At 42.5% G+C, this 24,404-nt stretch overlaps 1 protein-coding gene across 1 annotated transcript in view; it reads right to left on the reverse strand.

Moving 5' to 3' along the window:
• Positions 1–5,995, reverse strand: part of CYBB (cytochrome b-245 beta chain) — a 34,962-nt gene extending 28,967 nt beyond the window's left edge. The window contains exons 1-3 of the mRNA XM_078065210.1: positions 5,898–5,995; positions 3,896–3,991; positions 2,447–2,557 (exon numbers count right to left, since the gene is read on the reverse strand). Coding sequence (XP_077921336.1) covers positions 2,447–2,557; positions 3,896–3,991; positions 5,898–5,942 — 252 coding nt within the window. The 5' untranslated portion in view covers positions 5,943–5,995. The remainder of the gene's footprint in view (positions 1–2,446; positions 2,558–3,895; positions 3,992–5,897) is intronic.
• Positions 5,996–24,404: the final 18,409 nt, after the last annotated feature.

A 24,404-nucleotide genomic window follows, 5' to 3' on the forward strand; every position in this document is an offset into this window, starting at 1 on the left:
TCTGTGACTGTGTAGTTTGCAACCTACTAACAAATCCTTGAAGTTACAACAATCTTGCCATTTCGGGCCTAGGCTATTCAGGATGCTCCAGCATTCACATATATGATGGACTTTTTAAGACCGTCATATGACAAGAAGACAGTTTTGAGTGTAGGTGGCACGTAGGAAAGTGAATGGGCTCTGGGGGCACAAAGAGCCGGGTTTGAATTCCAACATTGCCATTTCATTTCATCCCCATCTCACTGACTTGACGTGCAGCTTTTATGAGGTGAGCTCTATGAAGACTGAGTAGGGGACAGCTATTTGGATTTCCAACATTGGTCACAGCATGGTCACTCATTTTAATTCCAATCAGAAAAGAAGTTTCGTTTGCCAAGTTCACATTTCAGGTTGGGAAACATGGAAGGAAGGACACTCCCGGTCTCTAAAAGAATGTTGCTTGCTGCTAATTTTTAAAAATATATTCTCTTACATACGGATCTCTCCGATTTTCAGAGCTTCTCTGCAATTTGAAGAGCAGCCTTATTTCGTCCCTGCCTTTGAAGACCTTCGTGAAGATCTTCCCTCCTGGGCCACAGGAAGCCTGAAAGCGGCCATTACAACATGTGCTTTTCACGGGGCATGGCAGCTCAACGGCAGTGCAATTTGGGCCTGGGCGGTAACAAGGATTTCTTAACTGGCCATCCTGGTGAAAACGCTGCCTGTTTCTCAGGGTTTACTTCCTCTAAATAGAAAGTATTCAAACAGGGCATGGGGGGAAGGCCAAAAAAATGAATCGTGCCTTCCTAAAAACAAAAAGTTACAGTACATGAGCTTCATTTAGCCAATGTTCACTGGGCACCTACAGTACGCCAGGCCCTGTACTTTACAGGTGGCTCGTTGCTAAAACTTTAAATCAAATGGAATTTTACCTCCGTGGTTTCTTAGACTGAGAAGATGATTTAGAAACCCTTGTAGTCAGTGTCTACTGTTAATTGTATCCTGCTAATCCTGTATTCGTAAATCAACTAGTAAATTTAGTAAGATAAGGAAAAATAAGGCAGAGTTCAAGGCAAATTCTACTTGTTATTGACAGTTTGGATCACTTCCCTTCCCCCAAATATTCCGTGATTGCCAAATTAAGTATTAACTTCTCAGCTATACATTTAAGTCTTAGTTTACCAGCAAAGCCTTACCTCAGACACCTGCCCTTTACAGTCCCTACGTCCCCATCAAAGTAGATTGTCATTGCTCTCCTCTATAAATTATCTCTACTTAATAGATTTTTTAAGGCTGGTTAATATCAGACACATACATTGTATTAAGAGGAAAAACAGACGCTAGTCGTTACTCATGATCCAGTAGAATGGGTCTCACCAAGACATCAATCCCTAACTTTTCCAAGCTACCCTCTTGGGTGGGATCAGGAACTGCAAACAAATCCCAACAGAAGCCAAGTGTCATGCTTCTACGGGGCTTTCAAGAATGTCATTTCCTTACTATCTTCTTTGTGTTGGCCCATTCCATTTTCTCCATGTAGAATGTCTTTCTCTCTTATTTACATCTCCTAGTGGCTCGTTTGATCCTTACATGCCCATATTTGATGCCACCTTTTCGAAGAAGCCTTTCTTCATTCCCTGCCCCACCTTCATTCCCAATCCCTCCTTCTTTGATTCCCCCCATAGCCCCTTATTTCTAATGTTCTGCGGGACCCATCAGATTTTGCTTTGTATCATATTTATTTGAGTACATAGATCTAAGTAGATTCTAAATTCCTTGTTTTTCATCTTTGTATGATAACAACAATAAGAAATTCATATACCCTAGGTTACAAAGTTTCTTATATAATCTTTTTTTTTCTTCTAGCAGAGTACATTTAGGGGCTCACCAAATTGTTGAAATGAGAGTTAAAAAAAACGCCCTGGGCATTTAGAAATCTCTGAACTCCTCAATTCCACGGACTCAATACCTCTTAGTTACCTTCATTATACTGTGACTCATCGCTCCTTGATTCCACCTGCTTGGGATGTTAGCCACGAAGAGAATTTTCTCTGACTTAAAAATTTTGAAAAACATGGCACTGTAGGATTAATTCCCAAATGCCATGTCAGCCTCATAAAGTCCGTAATATATTATATTATGTATGTCTGGCGTGTGTGTGTGCGTGCGTGTGCGTGCACGCACACAAGTGTTTTATGGCTCTTCTTGAGGTGTAGGTTGATTGTTTTTTTGGTTTTTTGGTTTTTTTTTTAAATGTCTGTTCCAAGTTAAATAGTTGTCTCAGGGAGCTCCATCAACAACTAATATGCAAATAAAATGGAGAATCAGGCATCCCTTGGCTTGTGAATATTGGACAGAGGTTGGAATCCTCACACTCCATTAGTCCGCTTTTCCTTAGAAAGGACATTTAGTGTGATGTCCTTTGAAAATTTCAAGAATCGTTAACTTTATAAATGTTTGCTCTTACCGCGCTGGAACCCCTGAGGAAGGAGAGCAGATTTCGACAGACTGGCAGCAGAATCAGCATGCAGTTGAAATTCAGGCAGGCTGCAGGGGCCCTGGCCAATGGCAGCGCAAACTGGAAGATGTGGGATAGGAAGCAGGTAATTCCTATGAGCACAGAACACCCTTCCACCACTTCTCCAGGGTTCCCAGCATGAGGCCCACCAGAGACGTCAAGTTATCTGAGAAGGAAGATCCTTCAGAACTGAGAGTCTACCTGGAGGGCCTGCTGGGATCCTTTGTTTTAATTTGGCCCTTCTCTCCCAACCCAACATTTTACTATGAAAATTTTCAAACGTAAAGAGAATTTGAAATAATCTCACAATGAACACCTGTTTTCCCATCTCCCAGGTTCCACCATCACATAGCTGCCCATCCATCTACCCATCCCTCTAGCCATCCATAGATACATCTTATTTTTGATGCATTGCAGACATCAGTTCACTTCCACCCTAAATACTTAAGCATGTGTATCATTAATTAGAGTTCAGTATAGAAACTGGGGCTTTCTAAAGAAGATTTTCTTAATTCTCAGACTCACTTCAGCAGTAACTTAAGTTGGTCTGGTGTAATGCTTTGGCATTATAATTGTTCTTTGTAATGCCTAAAGAAGTTGCATATTTTGGAGGGGAAAGCAGAGGGAAATCATCCTTCTCAGTATCAGCCAGAATTAGTTAACAACAATTACAATAGTGCAGTATTATTACGTATTATAATTATTTATACAGATGATATATGATACCTATTATAATTAGTGTTAAGTCATGAATTCACGGTTTCAGCATGATGTAACAAATGGTATCCTGTGGGGGCAGCTGTCATTGTAATTATTCTCACTTGTCATGAAGAAGAGTCCTGGCAGCTCAAGGAAATCAAGAATGCTAATGGACCCAGGGAAAGTTGGGGGCCTTCACTCTGCTGGCCTAGTCAATGAATATGACCCTTGGGCAAGTTCCTCAAAGGCTCCATCTGAGGGAGAGGCTTATTTCCTGAAGGTCATTTCACTACATGTCACTGGGAGCAGGGCTCTCCATTCACAAAAGTTATCAGGAATCACATGCTTTAAAGAATACGGGAAGTCTCACTTGTCCCACTTGTGTCACCCTTGGATCAATCTCCAACTTTGCCTGCAATTCCAGGGTTGGCATTAGATGTCTTCTTTAAGCTAAACAGTGGCACAGTAGTTTTTGGCATGGGAGGGATGCCGCTGGGACTCCCTGACACACTTTAGTTTATCTCACACTGGAAGGCCTAAAGACTCTTGCCCAGGGGGTTGCAAGGGAGGGAGCGAGGCTAATGGTGCCATTTGGGTTGGTCAGAAGATTTATATAAAGTGTTGAAAGGAATATGAACCAGAATCTTTGATTAGAAATGTAAGCCAGTCAATATTGCATGAGATGGAACTTATACTTACCCCAAGAAGTTTTCGAGTGTAATAGAACTGAGGTCTAGAGAAATATATCCCATAGAAGTGGATAAAGAGGAAGACGTTCATCCCCAGCCACACCAGCTGCAAAAAGAGAAATAGTTGCATGAAGTTTCCACATTTCAATCGGTAGATTTCACACAAGATTGGAGTCAGACTAGGGTCAGGACTTCCCCAGTCTAGCCTTCAACAAAGGTGGTTACACATCTGGGTGTAACCAGCTGCAAGTCAGCTCTTTCCTACAACAGTGCCACTACACTTCGTGATTGACATGTCCACCTTGCGTTGTTCCCCATGATTGTTCTACTACTGGCCAGGATGCCAGGTCATTAACAATCTCTCTCCCCTCTGTTGTTTTCTTCTTAACTAGTAGCAGGTGAGTCTTCTTGAAAAGAGAGGGGAAAGGAATAGGTGACTATACGGTCCCCCGCACCAATAAGACACTGTGTTCTACTCTCATGGGTGCCGTCACCTTCCTCCAGCACACAGCACCCCATCCCAGCCAGTGAGAGTCACATCAGCTAAAACATCAAGCCTTTAATTCTATTTGGGAACTTTTGCTTAACTTTTGAAAGAGGGACTATTGAACATGAACGAGGGGGTGAGGGGCAGGGGATTTTTTTTTTTAAAGCGACCCTTCTACCTTTTGACTGCTCATTTCATCCCAAGCACTGACCACATACATCAAGATCTTTTCTTACCTGTGCTTTAACGCCATTAAAGGTCCATAGGTGCTTGAGAACGATCTCTTTATGAAGAAGGTATTAAAACAACTTCTCCATTCCCTAACCTTGTCATTCTTACTCTTGCTTTCCAGACTGTGTCTTTACTGTCAAGCATATGAGTGTGCAATTTAGGAGGAGGTCATCTCCTGGGGAAAACTGTGCTAGGAGCCAAAAGTATAATATGAACTTGTTTTCTATAGCAGTAATCTGTTTTCAAAATGGTGGTAAGAAATCAAGTTAACAGTATTCTATATTGCATTAGAATGTTGGTTTGGCATAATTTTTTAATGACACAATATTTCTTATTTTTCTTTTATTTGCGCCCCCAATTCCTCTCTGTGTCTACAACTCTAAGACTCAATTTTACCTCATGATAAATTCTTTCAAAAATTCCCCACTCATAGGTGTTCTTTTTAACATCAGTACAATACTTTCACCGGCTATTTGGAAAGGTTATTTATAAATCACATTTCTATCCTCCCAATTGTCCGTGATTGCTTTGCTGAGACTGCCATCTTAAATTAATAGCTGGTCCTTGTTATGGTAAAAAACTAAAGAGATTAACACATCTATTTGAAAATTAGCCCTATCTTTACTTACAAAAATTGTTTCTCAAGATAGATTAGATTGATTTATATATATAGTCATATATAATGTATATATCTACTGTATATATGAGTCTAGTTTATTTCAATTTCCTTCCTTGAATTTTTATAAACCTCATAAACAACTCAAGTTTACCTCAGAGGAAAAAAAAAGTACTTTTTAAAAAAGAAAGTTGAGAACTTTAATTATTTTTGCTGTCATCACTGAAATAAAGGCCATTTCCTATACATGAGCCAATTTTGTACCTGTTATTTGGAAAATGGTGTAAAATTAGGATTGCTGATTTTTAAATGGTATAAGCACATAAAAAGTAGAGAATTTACCTCTGAGTAAATATTGATAAACAACTTAGACTCGGAGATCATTAGCATGAAATGTCTTCTACCCCCTTTGCGAAATGCTGACTGATTTAGTACTCCCAAAGAGTCAAGAAATAGAGTAGGTGAAGTGAGCCCCCAGATACATTCTTTTCATTAGTAAGTTTGAAAGAATGCACTCAGTCCTGCTTACAGATAGACGTATGTTCACACAGTAAATCAGTTTCAATACAATTTCTCAAAGAAACAAAACAAACAAACAAAAAGTTTTGCCCTATTTTAGTTTCCCGGAGAACCCAGACAAGTTCGAGAATTTATCATTTCTCTCTCACTGGTACTTACAACGACAAAGATGGAGAGCCCCTCATTCTCAATCCAGTTCCCCATGGTGATGGAGGTTCAATGCCTTGTGTCTGCTTTTCTTCTCTGCTCTGCTTCTTCTTCCCATGAGGAAATGAAAACAGCAGCCTGGGGCAATCAGTTTCCTTTTCTATTATCAGAAATTAGCTAATCATTGGTCAACTGAAAATCTTGTTTCCATAAGAACCTTAAATCTTTAAACCACAAAAAAGCTGCAGAAAAAGGGTCTGTAATAATCTAATCATAACTAACCATAGTAGGAAATGAAATCGATTTCTACAACTGAGAGACAAATAACAGTCCAATGATGGGATATATTTGACACATGGACTTGACTTTTTGACTGATCAGTTATTAAATAGCAATTTGTAAAAAGTCACTCAACTAGCCATGACTTCGTGCTGGATAAAAATCATTAAATATCTTTTGACAGGCTGAGCAGCATTTTACAGTCTTGTTGAGAAGAACAATAACAATAATGATGGTTGATATTTATAGCATGCTTACATCGTGCCAATTTTCTAAGATACATATGTGTATGTGCATACACATATATTTACCTAAGAATTGATACATATATGTCTGTGTAAACACATACACACACATATATTAAATTCAGTATACAAATAAATTCACTTGATTCTAACAATTCAACCCTTATAAAGTAGATTTTTTAGAAGGTTTTTTGATTTTTTATTTAAATTTTGTTAGTTAACATACAGTGCAATATTCGTTTCTGGAGTAGAATTCAGCGATTCATAAAGATTTTATTTTTAAATAATCTCTACATCCAACGTGGGGCTTAAACTCACAACCCTGAGATCAAGAGTCACATGCTCTACCGACTGAGCCAGCCAGGCGCCCCTAAAGTAGTTTCTACTACTATGATTACACTTACAGATGAGGAAATTGAGACCCAGAACACTTACGTTACTTGGCCACGGTCATGCAATTAGGAAATAGTAAAGTTGGGATTTGAAATCCAAGTACTTTGGCTATACTTCTAACCAGATACCAGGAAAAAAAAAAAAAGGCCTAACTGTGTCAACCCCATCCAAAATCACTCCAAATACAACTACAGGAAATAAAAATATAACAAATACAGCAAAATGTTTGGATGACTATAGTATTCCTAGGAAGACATGACATCCTCTAGGCTAGGTATGTACACAGGGTCAAAACAAAGGTACATCAGATGTGGCCGATGCCAAAAGCCAGATTTAGCATATTTTTTTTTTCCTGACTACTACTCTGTCTTCAGGACATGAAAGGGTAGGAGGTAACCTACAGAAGGGTAGGATGGTAACCCCAGTATGAGATGAAAGCTGACAAATTACACAAGGGTGGTTGTACAACAGCTATAGTTAATGAAGAGGTAAAAGCAGAACTAGCAGGGCCAAATGGGAATGAGAGAATCAACAAGAGGAGAAGCATGGACCGTTTTGCTTGTTGTTTATTTATGAACCACTTGAGACAGCCTACAGAATTAGGACAATTGGCAAAGTAATACTATTTTGCACTTAATATTTAAGGAAAGGTATTAAACCGTGACCTTCTCCATTGCTCTTGGATCATGAGTAACCCACGTAAAGGACAGACAGCTTCATGGTTCCATTCCACACAGAGGTGAATTCAAAGAAACACAGTTAGACAATGAAAACATGTGCCCGTTATTTGCCTCTTTGCACTGCGATCTACTCCCCACCCTTTCCTTGCTCTGCTCCGTTTCAGGGAGAATTGCATTTGCCAGGCTCCTTGGCCCTCTGGCTTCTGGTGTGGTCAGCCCAACGGGAGGATGAGGGGCAGGAGAGAAGCCAGGGTGTTTCTCCCCTCAGCTCTCTGCTTCAAGTGGCATCTCGAAAGCGGTTGCATTTCCACGAAGGCTCCAGCTCCTGCCAGTCAGCCTTTCCCTCTCGAGCTTGAGCTCCTGCTGACCATCGCTGCCGCCGGAGTTCTGGCCCCTACCAGATGGCCCTGCTTTCTGGGCTTGAGCTATATCACCTCCTTCCGGTGTCCTTCCAACCCCGAGGGTGGTAACCACTTCCTGTAGTTGTTCATCTTTATGTTGCCTCCACAACCATGTGGGGATTCTGCACTTTCCCGTCAGCCATACAACAAATTCCTAGTATGAAATTCCCTGTGTTAAAATGTGGTGCTTTGGGGGCGCCCAGGGGGCTCAGTCGGTGAAGCGTCTGCCTTCAGTTCAGGTCATGATCCTGGGGTCCTGGGATTGAGCCCCGCATCCGGCTCCCTGCTTCTCCCTCTCCCACTGCCCCTGCCCCCCTGCTTGTACTCTCTCTCTCTCTCTCTTGCAAATAAATAAAATCTTTAAAAATAAAATAAAATAAAATGTAGTTTGTTTTTTAGACTGGACTTTGCCTGATACACAAAATGTAATTGAGGCATGTACTCATTTTCTCATGTAATTAAAGAAGTGAGGCAAGGAGGAATAAACCAGCTTAAACATCTGCTCTCCCTGTCTCTGCCCCGCTCAGGCTCCTCCACAGGGGTGGGGGGGGGCGGGTACTGCAAACGGCAGCTCCATCAAGCTCTGTGAAACTTTTCAAAATCTTCTCCTCTCCACTGGTCCCCTTCTTCTCTTCCCCCAGCCTGCTGCTTCATCTTCCTTTATCCCATCGGAATCTTCAAGCCTCTCCCACATTTTCTCACTGACCTCCTGATGCCTGTGCTCTGCTGGGGAGGCAATGCTAAGGGGAGCATGAATATTCATATGCTAAGAAATAATGCTCTTTGTTTCACATAAACCTGTTTCTTGAACGTTTTCCAACTCTCTTCCCCTCCCTCCATGAGTTGTGAGAAAATGCAAAAGAGAAAGAATATTTTCCGTGGATAATCAAGCATTCCCTCCCATGGCTTTTGCCCCCCCTTGTAAAAGTAATCACAGGGCTGTGAGTAGAGATTTCTTGAGAGCCTTAAGGACCTCAATCAGTTTCACAGCTGGAAGAAGAGAGATCAGTTGCAAAAAAAAAAAAAAAAAAGAGTAAAAGCTTTCTTTTACAGAAAGTACTTTCCCTTTTGAGAACACTGTTCAAGTAAATTGTAATGTGCACCGCTCTTGGAAAGACAGAGGGTTTGATAAAAAAGCAACAGGTAATGGTTGACTGGGATTGACTGGACATGGAGAATAAAGAAAATTGAACCTCTGTATCTTCTCCCAGCCACTTTGGCTTCCACTGTTTCCTAAGCTCTTGGTGTCAAGCCAGACTGTGGCGAATAGAACGCAGTACTCACCCTCCCAGTAAGCAGTCATGAGTAACACCCTCAGATGTGATTGAAATCCTAGACACCTCTGGCTGAGAAAAAAAGACGAAATAAGCAGACCCAAGTCTCCAGGAAATTCCCTGACGGTGCATCCCAAGGAAAGGTATAATTCCTTCTTGATTTTTCAAATTAAATTGGGCTTCTAATTTATTCCCAGAAGTAGGTGTGAAATTGCTGAAGAAGAGGTGTGTTTCCCAATGTGTTTTGTTCCTGGTGATGAGGAGAAATGGATTTCTGTTCCCTTTTTTTTTTTTTTGAGAGTGAGCGTGCGCATGTGCACAGAGCGGGTGGCAGGGGTGGTGAGCACAGGGTGGGGAGGGGCAGAGGGAGACGGAGAGAGAGAGTCTTAAGCAGGTTGGACGCCCAGTGGGGAGCTAGATGTGGGGCTCGGTCTCACAACTCTGAGATCATGACCTGAGCCAAAGTCCGATGTTTAACCGACTGAGCCACCCAGGCGCCTTGATCTCTGTTCCTTTTTTCTCTGCTGTGTGTGCTGTTCTTTCAGGAACTGCCATGCTCCCACTCTATGTTTCTATGAGTTATACGGCCCCACTTTCTTTGCCTAAGTATGACCAATGAGGGGACTTCATCTCCCTGGACACAGTATTTGTCCCAGGGGTGTGCACTCGACCCAAAGAAGGCCATTTAGAGTTCTTTGCCTGAGGGAGGAGTCATTAGGGACTCTGGAGTACAGAGGGTGAAGCTTTTCTATCTTGGTGCTGGCAGTTGCCATAGACTCTATTATCTTGTGCTAAGAAGTTGCGTAAGAATGCCAACACAAAATCAAATCAGAAGCTAGGGAAGGCTGGAGAGGTTTGGAGACAGATACGATGACAATGTTTGAATTCTCAGGTCTGATCTGCCTGAGACACTTGGACATCTTAGTTATTCTTATAGACTGGGTTTCCTAGGCTGGAGATTAGCGTTTGGGACTTTTATTAGAGAGTGCCTTTGGAGGTAAACACCTATGGAAAGGAAGAAAAAATAAGAAAGCAGGAGTGGGCAGAAGGGGAAATTGAATGATCACTGTGTGGTCACGGTAAGGCCTCAGCAACCGTGTGGGGAGATCTGAAGCTGGGATGACTCTGAATGCTCTTGGACAAGATGGCCGTCTTCACTGAGACAATGGGTGCTGTAGGTGCTGACAGCAGGGGAGTAAATCTTTTGTTCCTAAAGTTCAGCCCCGTGGCCACAGTATAGTATCAAACCCAGTTACATAAGCCATTAATTCCCACCACTACCACTTCCTGCTTTTAAAAAACAGTTTGAGTTGACTTTCTACCACTTATACCTAGAAGGGTTCCTACTAACACATGGTGTAATGAAACCCTCTTCTACTCCATAACCACAGTTTCAAAGGTTAGTGAAAGTTGAGTACAGCTGCTAGAATGGGATTCAGATGTTCGATCCCCTGTTTGAGGGAAAAAAATAAAAGAAGAGACATTTAGTGAGATAGGTAATTTAAAGGCATTAAGAACATGATTTTTAACTGGTATTTCATTTAATAGAAAGCTAATATGTCTTAAATTTTTAACTCTTTAGGTTAAATGTGATTTGCATACATTAATTGATCACAATAAGGAAGAAAATGAGAGAAGCTCACATAGTTTCTCTCACTAATCATTGATTTGAATTTAAAACTTCTCAGTATGCCTCCTGTGGTAAATTGGCTATTTTCTCTGTCTTTCTTGAAAAAAATCAATATTTACAGATTTACCTTGGTCTTCATAACAGCTTTGTAAAGCATTTTATACATGCCAAGTGCCTTATGTGATTTACCTCATTCATTTTTCATAACCACCCTGCAAGGTATATCAAATTATCATATCCATTTGTAGTAGGATGAATATGGGTCGTCCCCCACCAAAGATGTTTAGGTACTTGTAGGTTCACAACCCTCTCTCGGGAGCTTTCCTGGTGTAATCTGAAACCAGCCCCTGTAGGCAGAGGTCAGGGACAGGCGGAAGAGGCAGCCACACGGTGTTGGTAGGTGGTCATTTTAATAATAGCAAAGGGAACTTACATATGGGGCTTGTCTTGGATTGGGTGGCAGCGAGAGGAATAGGTTCCCACACTTGACCTCCAAATCTTAAAAGTTTATATAAAGACAACTGGGCTCAGTCATATATACTGTGCAAGTGTTTTCAACATCACATCACCATCTCAAGGCTCTGTCCTTGGAGCAGCCTCTGGGAGCAGGCAAGGCAAGTGGAACCCACAGTCCAAGGACAGAGCGGGGGGGTGGTGGTTAAGGAGCCCCTGAGTGCCCAGAAACAGCTCACGGGTCGATTAGTGGTCACGTCTTTTTTGATCATGTCCCCCAACAGTACTAATCCCTGGAACCTGTGAATATATTACCTTATGTGGTTCAAAGGACTTTGTAGATGTGATTAAAGACTTTGAGATGGGGAGATTAGCATGGATTATTCTGGGTGGGTGCAATGTAATCACAAGGGTCCTTATTGGAGGGAGGCAGGAGGCTCAGAGGCATAGAGAGAGGATGTGAGGAATGGAGCAGAAATAAGAGAAGAGAAGATGCTATGCTGCTGACTTTGCAGGTAGAGGAAGGGGCCATCAGCCAAGGAATGCTGCTCTAGAATTGGTAAAAGGCAGGGAAATGGATCCTCTCCTAGAGTTTCTAGAAGAAATACAAACCTGCGGACACCTGGCTTTTTGCCCAGTGAAACTGATTTCAGACTTCTGACCTCCAGAACTGTAAAAAACAAATTTGTGCTCCTGTGAGTCAGTTGGCTTTGGGTAATTTGTTACAGCAGTAATAGGAAACTCATACACCATTTTACAGATGAGAGATGAGAGCCCCAGGGAGATGAAGTAGCTTGCCCAGAGTCGCATGGCTACTTGATGCCAGAGCTGAGATTGAAATTGGGGAAGTCTGTTGCACTGCTGCTTATTTGAGCCACCAGAACCATTTTGTAAAGCTAGGGCTTCATCATAAATAATAAAATGATTTTATGAGTACCAGCTGCCGCCCAAGGCCCCAACTTGAACTCTGATATCCTGCTTTTGTTTGCAACACATAATATAACTCTTTGTTAGATAGAATAGTCCTTGGACTCCTGTCCCCTTTTGACAGCCTAAGTGTCACTGACAGTTTCCTGCAGTAACCACACGCATGTACAACCAGCTCAGACCAAGAAGCCTGAAGAAGTTTGTTGAACAATAAGTGTTAGGTCCCTACAACCAGTTTCTGCATATTTTACCTGGACCTGAAGGAGGAAAGCTCTGTCTCTGTGTCTTCTCCATCAATTTTCCCTGCCCCAGAATGTATGTGAGCTCCCTCACAGTCCCACGCTGGGCAGTTAGCAAAGGCTCATCCTTGTGAGGATGTCAACCAGTAAGTTAAGTGTTAGTCAGGTGAGAGATTCAAGAGTCAGCTCTCCTAGGGATACCGGCAGGGGCCTAGCTCCCTCGATACTTTCAGCAAATAATGTTTGGCCTAACAAAACTAACTAATATGGTCTTCCTGCTTGCTAGTGAGAAACTGAAGCAGTTTTATGCAAAACACGTGTAGTCACATGCCAAAGTCTGTTAGCATACATAACCACGGTACAAGTACCAACATTTTCTTTTTGTTCTAGCCCAGGATCCAATCGAAGATCATGCATGGAATCCAGTTGCCATGTATCCTCAGTGTCTTTTAATCTGGACCAGTTCCTCGGCCTTCCTTTTCTTTCGTGACACTGACACATTGGAAGAATGCAGACTGGTTATCTTGTAGGATGTCTGTCATTGGAGGTGTGTCTGATATTCGTTCATGACGAGATTCAGGTTATGCATTTTGGGCAGGAATCACCTAGAAGTGATGTGTGTCCTTCTCAGTGCACCACATCAGGAGGCACAGGACGTTGGTTTGTCTTATCACTGGTGATGGCCTTGCTCTTAGGAAATGCACACAAAAGTGTTTAAGACTAAATGTAGGCAACTTTGGCTGAAATGGCTCAGAAAAAAATAATATGGAGAGACAAGAATAATGTAAGTATGATAAAATACTAATAGTTGATAAATCTGGGTCAAGAGCATACTGGATTTCTTTGTACTATCCTGGTCATTCTTCTGCATGCTTGAAAATATTTTAAAATAAAAAGGTTTTTAAAATCTGACATTCAAGGCTGTCTTCAGTGTTTACAGATTTCTCTGGCAATTGGGGGCAGAATACATTTTGGCAAGATGCTGCTCTTTTGCTGGGGAAGACAGTTTGATGGGCTTTTTGGTAATTCAAAGGCCCCACCTGGTCTAGGTGTCAGGGTGTAGTCAGGAAAGAGCTTAACTGCTCAGCACAGTAAAATGAAAGGGTGACATCCTTGCGTGGAGAAACTTATAGCTGATTTCAAGCTTACACTGGAGATTATGAAAGAGAATGTCATGGTAGATACAAGTGGTTCTCACAGAGATGATGACTATGCCCCAGAACAGGACAGAATGTCTAACCCAAGAGAGGACAAGGCCAATGAGGGGCTTTCCTGTTCATGGTGACAATCTCAGAGAACAGGGGGACACAGTAATGACTGCTGGCTTTCCCTTTCCTATACTGTTAATTCTCTTGTGCTGTTTGTGTGTCTTCGCTAAAGCTGATTAACAGGCACAACAAAGCATTAGCTTGAATTAATGGTCATCCCGGAGGATAAGGTAGATGCTGGCCATGGCTGAAGTAGGCTAAAAGGGGCTGAGGCAGCAGGGAGAAGTCCTGATGAGAGGATCAGAGATGACCCCCCCAGGAGCAGCAGGAGACAACCAGGAGGCTACCAACAGCTGAAAAATCCCCAGAGATATATGGGAAAATACAGTGGACTTGCAGGCATTCTCTGGGGTTTGGATTGTAGTGATTTGCATATTAAAGGGAAGAAGACTGCAAAACCCTGGAGAACTCGATTACGTACGGGAAAGCAACGTCCATTTGCCACTTATTAAATCATATACAAGAAATGGCAAATATGTATATGCATGTTTCAAAGGTTTATTCACGTCCAAAGGAGAGAGATGGTGTGCCAACCCCTTACTGCAACAATCATTAAGAGAATAACTTCTCATTTAGCAAGGTAAAGTCATCCATTGTAGATGAGGTAGATCAGGAATGAGAATTTTCCGGGGCGCCCGGGTGGCTCAGTTGTTAAGCGTCTGCCTTCAGCTCGGGTCATGATCCCAGGGTCCTGGGATCGAGCCCCGCACTGGGCTCCCTGCTAGGCGGGAAGCCTGCTTCTCCTTCTCCCACTCCATTGCTTGTGTTCCCTCTCTCGCTGTGTCTCTGTCAAATAAATAAAATCTCAAAAAAAAAAAAAGAAAAAAGAATGAGAATTTTCCTACGTGTGCACTTTTAAACTTTGCTAATTTAGGGACCATGTGTAAAAAAAATTAAGCAGATAATAAATATTTATTTTATTTTAATGCAGTGATATTATTAATTTGTGGTCATTCGTGAGATTTACCGAACTTCTTTCTTGAGTCTGAGATCTCAGTAATTAAAGAAGTCTACGAAACTCAACCAACAAGAGTTCAAATGAATCATAAGGTTTTATTTTCTCACCTGGGAAGACATCTGCACACACTGAACTTGAAAGTACAGGCTAACAGTGTGAATATTGCTGTCAGTTCAAGGAAGTGAAGATATTCAGACTGAAGACAGACTTTTATATAAATCAGAGACCACACTCATTTCCCGTTCTAAACCTCCCTGGGTTCAGTGGATTAACAATTTTGAACAAAGGCAGACAGTTTGGTGGAAATGAAACCACAATTTTAAAAACAGATTTGAAGACCACGAATGACATTTAAAATTTCTTCAGTTGCCTTTGAAATTTAAATATCTACATCCATACATATATAATTGGATAACTCTCAGTCCTGTGAGTGTGATTCAAATTTATAACTATTGATTTGGCTTAAAAATGAAACTTGCCCATCAAAAACGGCAGTGTCCAAGGAAATACGGTACACATATGAATATAGATGCCAAAACTCTCATAAACTATCTAGCAATATGGCCCAATGATGAGCAACGCTTGGGTCTCAGGTGACTGTATAAAATTATCATTAATGAAACAGCTGAAATCAAAGGGGCACCATGAGCAATGCAAGCCCAGAGTCAAAATGAGGTACTCTCTGGCTGTATCCACTTCACATTTCTCCAGGGTAATTTAGTCTGTTAAAAACCAGCATTATGGGTGCCTGGGTCGCTCAGATGGTTAAGCATCTGCCTTTGGCTCAGGTCATGATCCCAGGGTCCTGGGACTGAGTCCCACATCAGGCTCCCTGCTCTGTGGGGGGGCCTGCTTCTTCCTCTCCCTCTGCTGCTCCCCCTGCTTGTGCTCTTTCACTCTCTCTGTCAAATAAATTTAAAAAAATCTTAAAACAACAACAACAACAAAAAAAACCAGCATTAACAGGCGTTGTTTTTGACTATTCCAAAGATTTTCTCAACTTCCTTCTCCTCTGTTGCCTCCCAATACAGAGAATGAAAAAAACAAATAGTAGGTCTCCCAAACTTCCCCAAACTCCTTGTAAGTAGCCTCAAAATAAAATTTTCCAGGGGGCAGGGAACAAATCTTTACCAGAAAAGCTTTTTTAAAAAAAGATTTATTTATTTATTTATTTGAGGTGGGGGAGGGGCACAGGGAGTGGGAGAGAGAGTCTCAAGCAGGCTCCATGCTGCGCACAGAGCCCGACATGGGGCTTGATCTCATGACCCCAAGACCACCACCTCAGCCGAAACCAAGAGTTGGACGCTTAACCATCTGAGCCACCCAGGTGCCCCAAAAAGCTTTTTATTTTATTGAAAAAAAAAATAAAGTCAAGGATGAGGTCAGCAAAAATGATGGTATTATGGACTGAATTGTGTCCCTCCAAAATTCATATGTTGAAGTCCTAACCCCCAATGTGACTATATTTGGAGATAGAGCCATTAGGGAGGCAATTAAGGTTAAATGAGGTTGTAAGGGTGGGGCCCTAATCTCAGAGGACCGTGTCCTTGTGAAAAGAGGAAGAGGCACCAGAGACTTCTTTCTCTGCATGGGCACAGAGAAGAGGCCAGGGGAGGGCACAGCTAGAAAGCAGCAGTCTACAAGCCAGGAAAAGAGGCTGCACTAGAAATCACCCATGATGGCACCTTGATCTGAGACTCCTGGCCTCGACAACAGTGACAAGATACACTATTTAAGCCACCCCAGTCTGGAATGCTTTGTTAAGGCAGCCTGAGACGATTAATACAGGCAAGTAAGGAAATTCGGGGCTTGTCCGTCCCCAGAATCATTGGAAAACCTGGGAAAAACTGACAGGATAAACCTTATCTGAACTCTGGAAGATAATGAAAGGTTTCTAGCAAGGGAGCAAATGCTTAAGTAAGAGAACAGCCACTAAAACACAGTAGGAGAGCTTTGTGGCATTTTCACTCGACCGTGTCCAACCCCCTTCCGCCGTGTGGCTCCGCCGTGTGGCAGTGGTCGTGAAGACAGCACGCTGCACTCCCTTTGCCGGTACTTGTTTGTAGTGGGACCAGAGCAGACCTTGCCCCTGAGGAACAGCTCTGGTCTGTTTTGACCTATCTGGGGGTTCCCCTGAGGGACATAAGCACTTTGTTTCCCCTAAATCAGAGCTCTTTCAAGGTGAAGTGGCTAAGCAAAGGTCCTCCCTCAAAGACTTTAGAAGGAAATCCACTGACACCTGGGGCAAAAACATAAGACTTAAGGCAAACAATAGAAACACCGACAGCCTGGCAGACAAAGCTGGGGTGTGATATTCTTTGGGGGCTAAGGGTTTTGACAACCTGCTGTGTAGACTGGGGAAGCTAGAAGGCCATGCACACACATGTCCAGGGCAGGATACATGCTCAGAAAAGACCTAAGAAAACCGCAACCTTCCACCTCTGGCTGATCTTTAGGCCGTGAGCCAGTAGAAAGTGAAGGCTAAGATAGAATTGGAAATGGCCTGCCTAAGGGTTGAAGGACCACCCCAACACAGAGCCAATCTTCCTTCCTTCCTCCTTTCCTTCCTTCCTTCCTTCCTTCCTTCCTTCCTTCCTTCCTTTTTCAGTTTGGCTCCAGGTGTTTAAGGAAATCTCAGTCAAATAACTAGCTGACCACTGAGTTAAAGGAAAGAGACCTCATATACCACTCATGGCAAAGAATACATTCTTTACAAAGCAGTTTAGGAAAGTCACTAAACAAACAACTGTGACCCGTAGCATGCAACAAATCCTGGAATGAGGGAGAATCTAAGTCTCCATCCCATAATTTTCAAGATCTCCAGTTTTCAACTAAAAATTACAAGGCATGCATAGAAACAAGAAGGTATGAAGAAAGTATGGCCCAGATGAATGGATAAAGAAAATGTATTCAGCCATAAAAAAGAAAGAAATCTTACCACTTGCAACAACATGGATGAACTGGGAGGGCATTATGCTAAGTGAATAAACCAGACACAGAAAGACAAATACTGTCTAATCTCACTTATACGTGGAATCGCAAAAAGTCTAACTCACAGAAACAGTAAAATGGTGGTTGCCAGAGACTGGGGGTTGGGAGAAATGAGAAGATGTTGGTCAAAGGGTACAAAAACTTCCAGCTCTTGGGCGCCTGGGTGGCTCAGTTGGTTAAGCGACTGCCTTCGGCTCAGGTCATGATCCTGGAGTCCCTGGATCGAGTCCCACATCGGGCTCCCTGCTCGGCAGGGAGCCTGCTTCTCCCTCTGACCCTCCCCCCTCTCATGTACTCTCTCTCTCTCTCATTCTCTCTGTCTCAAATAAATAAATAAAATCTTAAAAAAAAAACTTCCAGCTCTGAGATGAATAAATTCTGGGGATCTAATGTGAAGCACAGTGACTATAGTTAATGATACTGTGTTGCATGCTTGAAAGTTGCTACAAAACTAGATCTTAAATGTTCTCGCCACAAAAAAGAAACGTTAATTATGTGAAGTGATGGAGGTGTTAACTAACTTTATCGTAGTAGTCATTTGGCAATATATACACGTCTCAAATCATCATGTTGTATACCTTAAACTTACACGATGTTATTTGTCAGTTATATCTCAATAAAGCTAGGGAAAAGGAAAGATAAGGTCATATAGGGGTGTTATGGACCCTTCATCCAACATGACTGGTGTCCTTATAAACAAAGTATGTGAAGACATGAGGGAAGAAGAAGTGCTAACAGCTGCAAACCAAGAAATGCCAAGAATTGCCAGCAACTACTAAAAGCTAGGAAGAGGCAAGGAAGGATTCTCCTCCACAGGTTTCAGAGGGAGCAGCGACCTGCTGACAACTTGGTTTAGGAATTCTACCTTCCAGAACTCTGAGTCAATAAATGTTTGTTGTTTAAACCACTCAATCTGTGGCATTTTGTGATGGCAGTCCTAAGAAACTAATATATGCCTCCTGTAGAGAAAACAACACGCTCAAAGGCCTGGAGGCAACAGAGAACATGGCTAAGTCAAGGATCTGCGAATAGCTCAGTGTATTTGAAATTAAGAGAGAGAGGAGGGGAATGTCAAAAATGAGGCTGGCTAGATGAATGAGCAGGGGCCAGATTATGCAGGAGTTTGTAATTTATCCTAAAGATAAAGACAAGACACATTGAAAGGTTTAAGAAGGGGAATAAGATGATCCGATCTTTGTCTTAGAAGAGAACTATGATTCCAATAAGAAATAGATTGGGAAGGAGCACTATGGACACAAATAAAAGTTAGGAGGCTCCAGAATTTGTCTCGGTGACTATGTAAATCGGCTATTACTGTGTAAGAAAATATCCCAAACTTAGTGGCTTAAAACAGCATCTGATATTATTTCTTGCGAGTATATGGATCAGTTGATAGATGACTAATCTAGGCTGGGCAAGCTGGGAGTCAGCTGATCTAGACTGGGTTTGGCTGGCCGTGACTCCACACCCTGCGGTTTTTATCCTTCTCCTGGGGACAGTGGGCAAATATGGGCACAACTTTCTCCTACAGATAGAAGAGGTGCAGGAGAGCAAGCCCAAGCAGAAAAGTGCTCTTTCAAGCCTCTGCTAGCATCACGCCTGCCAACATCCCATCGGGCAAAGCACATGGTTGAGCTCAATTTCAAAGGGCAGGAAAATACATTTCGTCCCTTCTTGAGAGGAACTGTAAAGTCACACTACAAAGGGTGTGCACAGAGGGAGGGGTGAGGAATGGAGGCCATTAACGCAATCCATCTGTCATGTGGGAACTACCTTAATGTAATGGTGGCCTCCAAGTACCCTGCCAGGCAAACTGTCCCAGAGGTCACAGAAAAGACCCACAGACCACATGAAAAGGCTTGATTGACATAGCTTATCAGACAAACTTTAAAACACACAGCAGGGCGCCTGGGTGGCTCAGTTAGTTAAGCGACTGCCTTCGGCTCAGGTCATGATCCTGGAGTCCCTGGATCGAGTCCCACATCAGGCTCCCTGCTCGGCGGGGAGTCTGCTTCTCCCTCTGACCCTCCCGACCCTCCCGCCTCTCATGTGCCCTCTCTCTGTCTCTCTCTCTCAAATAAATAAATAAAATCTTTAAAAAAAAAAAAAACACAGCAAATGGCAAGGGGAAAGAGATGAGGTAGGTTTGCACACTGCACACAGGATGCAAACAAGCAGAAGGCCCACGCTTCCTGAACCCTGGAATAGGCAGTGGGCATACATCCTGTCTGTCTGTCTCTTACTGCGCCAGCCTGCCCTGCTGATGGTGTGGTTGTGAGCACTAGACTTGAGGTTTGAGCCCGGGGTCCACAGACAGAAAGTGCCTAGGACCAATGGCATGCCCTTCCTCTGAGGGATGCAGAGACAAGGACAGCCAGCCACAGCTATAGTTGTCAGTAAGTCTACTGAACAGCCGAGGGTTTTATTTGGATTTCTTAGGGAGAGGACACATGGGACCAGAAAGGTGTAACCAGTGGGTGGCCAACGTTAAGGCTTCACGAATATGGAATCCCTCATCATCCTCATGTAAAACAGTATCATCAAGTACCTCATGTATATTTATCATATATATCATTACTACTAGTGTTTTCTTGTTCTTTCCATTCTTTTCTTATTTTTTAATTTTTTTAAAAGATTTTATTTATTTATTTGACAGAGAGAGACAAAGCGAGAGAAGGAACACAAGCAGGGGGAGTGGGAGAGGGAGAAGCAGGCTTCCCGCTGAGCAGGGAACCAGATGCGGGGCTCGATCCCAGGACCCTGGGACCATGACCCAAGCCGAAGGTAGACACTTAACCGACTAAGCCACCCAGGCGCCCCTCCATTCTTTTCTATCTAGGTTCATACACATATTCTGTACTTATTTTACTTACCTCACATGTCTTCCAGGTTAATAACTTACTCGTTGTTTTGGATGGAATTTTGTTACCCCAAAGTTCATATGTTGCAGCTCCCTCCCCCAGTGTGAGTGTATTTGGAGATAGACTTTTAGGAGACACTTAAGGTTAAATGAGATCATACAAGTGGAACCCTAATCTGATAGGACTCGTGTCCTTGTAAAAAGAGGAAGAGAAAGGGGTCTCTCTTTTTCTACACACACACACACACACACACACACACACACACACCAAGGAAAGGCCATGTGAAGACACAGCAAGAAGGCAGCCATCTATAAGCCAGGAAGAGAGGCCTTACCAGAACTTAATCATCCTGGCACCCTGATCTCACACTTCCAGTTCCCTGAACTTTGAGAAAATAAATTTCTATTATTTAAGCTACCAGTCTATGGTATTTTGTTATGGCAGCCTGAGCTGACTAAGACACTGATCTCTGCCTAACACATTGTATGGGTTTCACCTGTCCCATTTGTTTTCTTGTCTTCTACAGCAGAACTGGATATTCTCAAATAATACAGCAAATAGACACTATCCTACCACTGTGAGAGACGGTAGTGATGTGAATTAGACCTGAATAGACTAGGGAGAATGGCAAGGGAGAGAAATGGAAAGTTCAGAAGCAATATTGCTAGGATTTATTGACTGAGGAATTAGTTGGATGAGACTGAGCAACAGGAAGGAGTCAAGTCTGACCTCTGGTTTCTGGTTTGGGCAGCTGTGTTAAGAGTAACACCATATGGAGAAAATGGCCAGGAAGAACAACCATTATGTGGAGAAGGGCAATGAATTCAGTTTTGTACAGGACTGAGTTTAGGTGCATCGGGAAGGAGAGATTTCCAAGGGGAAGCATTGGCTGGCTAGTTGGATGTATAAATGTGGAACACAATAATGAGGCCTGGTTGGAGACACAGGTGTGAGTGCCAACAGTAAGTAGAATGTAAGCAAGGCCATAGGAGAATACAGCAGTAAGAAAGAAGGAGGCCAAGAGCAGATATTCCTTGGAGACTTTGGTTTGAAGGATAGCAGAAGAGAACGAGTCTGAAATGGAGAAGAGGAAAAGCAGTCAGAGAAATAAGGGCGAACCTGCAACTATGGGGCTTGGCAGCCACTAGAGTTTCAGGTACTAGTCATTTGATGTCAAGAATTAGGTATAATACAGACTAATGAGTGACCCTAGACTTAGCAATAAGTGTAAGTTATCAGTGACCTCAGTAAGAGGTTTCAGTAGACAGCGTGATCAGTAGACAGTGGTGATCCAAGGGGAGCCAGATGTTAATGGGCTCAGATGAAAGATTGGAGTCGCCTCAAAATGGCTGGCTCTGATAGGGAAGAGAGAGCATGGCTGGATTCGAGAAGAAATGTGGACATCAGAGGGATTTGGTTTCATTTTGTTTTTAATTAAGAGCTTGTAAGTGTTGGTGAGAACGAGCTAGGACAAAGGGAAGGAGCTACATGCGGAGGATCTTTGATAGAACAAGGTTCCTGAGTACTTGAAAGGAAGGAAATGGAAGGAGCCTTAGGCAGGAGGGGGAGGGGCTCTTCTCTTGTAAAAGGAGGGAAAGAGAGTGCAGATGCAAAAAGGTCTGTAGGGCTGGTGGCAGGGGCTCGAGGGACTTCCTCTTTGTGGTTTCCATTTTCTTTGTGAAAGAACAGGAAAGGTTTTCTGTTGAAAATGAAGTGGTTAATGAACATTTCAGGAAAATGAAGAAAGCTTTCAAGCTTCATGTCTGCTGTTCAGATGTAGGGTTCGGCTATAGAGAACAAAATGATTCAAGACAGAGTTAAGAACCCAATTGGCCCTGAGATCATAGATCAGCAGTGGTATGAATCTGGGGTAACTTTCATAGCTCTCCTTACCAACTTATGTGCAAGTGTAGAGGAAGAAGGCAGTGGAGGTGATCAGGGTTGGGTTTTGCCTGACAGGTGGTACAGAAGGACAGTGTGCGAGGAGTTCAGGACGTGTGCAAGAGAACGCTGAAGTGATGGATGGTAGAGTCTAAGATGGGTAGAGCACCAGGAAGTGAACACATAGGAGGGAGGCAAAGTCAAAGAATCAAAGAGAAACCAAAGGTTTTGATGAGGTTGAGACAGTCACCTTGGGTGTGAGTGAATGGGGAAGAGAGAGAAGCAGAAAGTGGTGATCCAAGGGGTCATGTCTGAGATGGAAACTTTAAAGGTGGTATAATTCTGAGAGATGACCAGGCTCAGAGCATGGCTATGAGACAGGGTGGCTGAAGTGGGGGGAGATGAAGATTTCTGAATGAGGAGGCAAAGGAAGAGTGAGGCAGGGTCTGGATCCACTCAAGTCACCCAGAATGAAGGCCCTCCTCTGGTAGCAAAAGGGTTAATGAAATTGCAAAGACTCTGTTTGAATCCAGACCCTCTACGTAAAGCTGTATGACTTTAGTCAATCTATTTCACCTTTCTTACTCTCAGCTTCCTCATCTGAAAAATGGAAGAGGGGTATTAATACCTACCTAATTGGGTTGGGGGGATAATGAAGGGTATACAGTGCACATAGTGCTCAACAATGCATGAGCTTTACCTCCCTTATAAATGTGGTGCACAGAACTGAGAAAAATGTTCTAGGTCTTGCCTGACTAGTCAAGGGTGAAGGGGGATCTTGACTTCTTATGTTTTAAAGATAGCATGTCTGTGGTGCAATCTCAGACCTATTGTGCTACCCTCTTAAAGACTTGCCTCACATTATTGGCTCACATAGAAATGTGCAATCAATTTCAACCACCAGATCATTTTAATAGAAACTGCAACAATTGAGGTATCTGATAAAAAATTTCAGGCCAAGTATATATAAATTGTGAAGCCTCATGGGAGGAAGGGCTGTTGTATTAGGTGGCCATAACAAAATACCACAGACTGGGGGGCTTAGACAACAGAAATTTATTGTCTCACAGTTCTGGAGGCTAAGAAGTCCAAGATCAAAGTTTTGGCAGAGTCGGTTTCATTCTGAAGCCTCTCTCCTTGGTTTATAGGTGGCCATCATTTCCTTTTTCTTTACATGCTCTTCCTTCTGTGTGTGTCTGTGTTCTAATCTCTTCTTATAAGGACACAAGTCATATTAGATTGGAGCCCACCCTAATGGCTTCATTTTAACTTAATTGCCTCATTAAAGACTTTATCTCCAAATGCAGTCACATTCTGAGGTCCTGGGGGTTAGGACTTCAACATGTGAATTTGGGGAGGGACACAATTCATCCCACATCATTTGTAAATGAGAATTCCATTTTAAAACACTGCAAATTTGTCAAGGCTTCCGGTCATATTTTAAGACACATTAGAAACACACAAAAGTAAAAATGTTGAGATAATATGAACTAAGTATCAGTAACATGTAATAATAATAATAAAAATAATAATAATACTAATATAATATTCCTACCAAAAGGGAAAAACCTTGAAAAATTATTCACTGAGGGAACAAATAAATAATGCATCCTGCTCTGTAAAGATAAAATGTATAAACTGTTGAATCTAAGAAACAAAACAAGACAAAATAAAAAAATCATGCGAGCAGGCGGTCTCTCTCTGTATTTAAGAGTTGGGCTGGTGTTTGAACACATGTTTCTTCTTGGAAACATGGGTAGACATGTTTCTTGGGAGTTGGAGCTCTGAAAGAAGCTCTGCAAAAGAGTTCCAATGATGGTGCTGTGGCCCTCCAAGGAGGGGGCTTAGAACTGCTGTCAGAGGTGAGAAGTTGATTGCATCACATTATCTGAGTTCTCTCACCCACTCCTTATTTGAAGGCCACACAATTTCAAGATGGCCACATAGATGTGGGAAGGAAAACAACACTGTGTGACCATCAACTACTGGCAGGGTCTGTGATAGGTGGTCTGCATTCATTAATTCAATACAGTGCTCAT

This window comes from Halichoerus grypus, chromosome X (genome assembly GCF_964656455.1).
Source record: "Halichoerus grypus chromosome X, mHalGry1.hap1.1, whole genome shotgun sequence".
NCBI classification, from domain to species: domain Eukaryota; kingdom Metazoa; phylum Chordata; class Mammalia; order Carnivora; family Phocidae; genus Halichoerus; species Halichoerus grypus.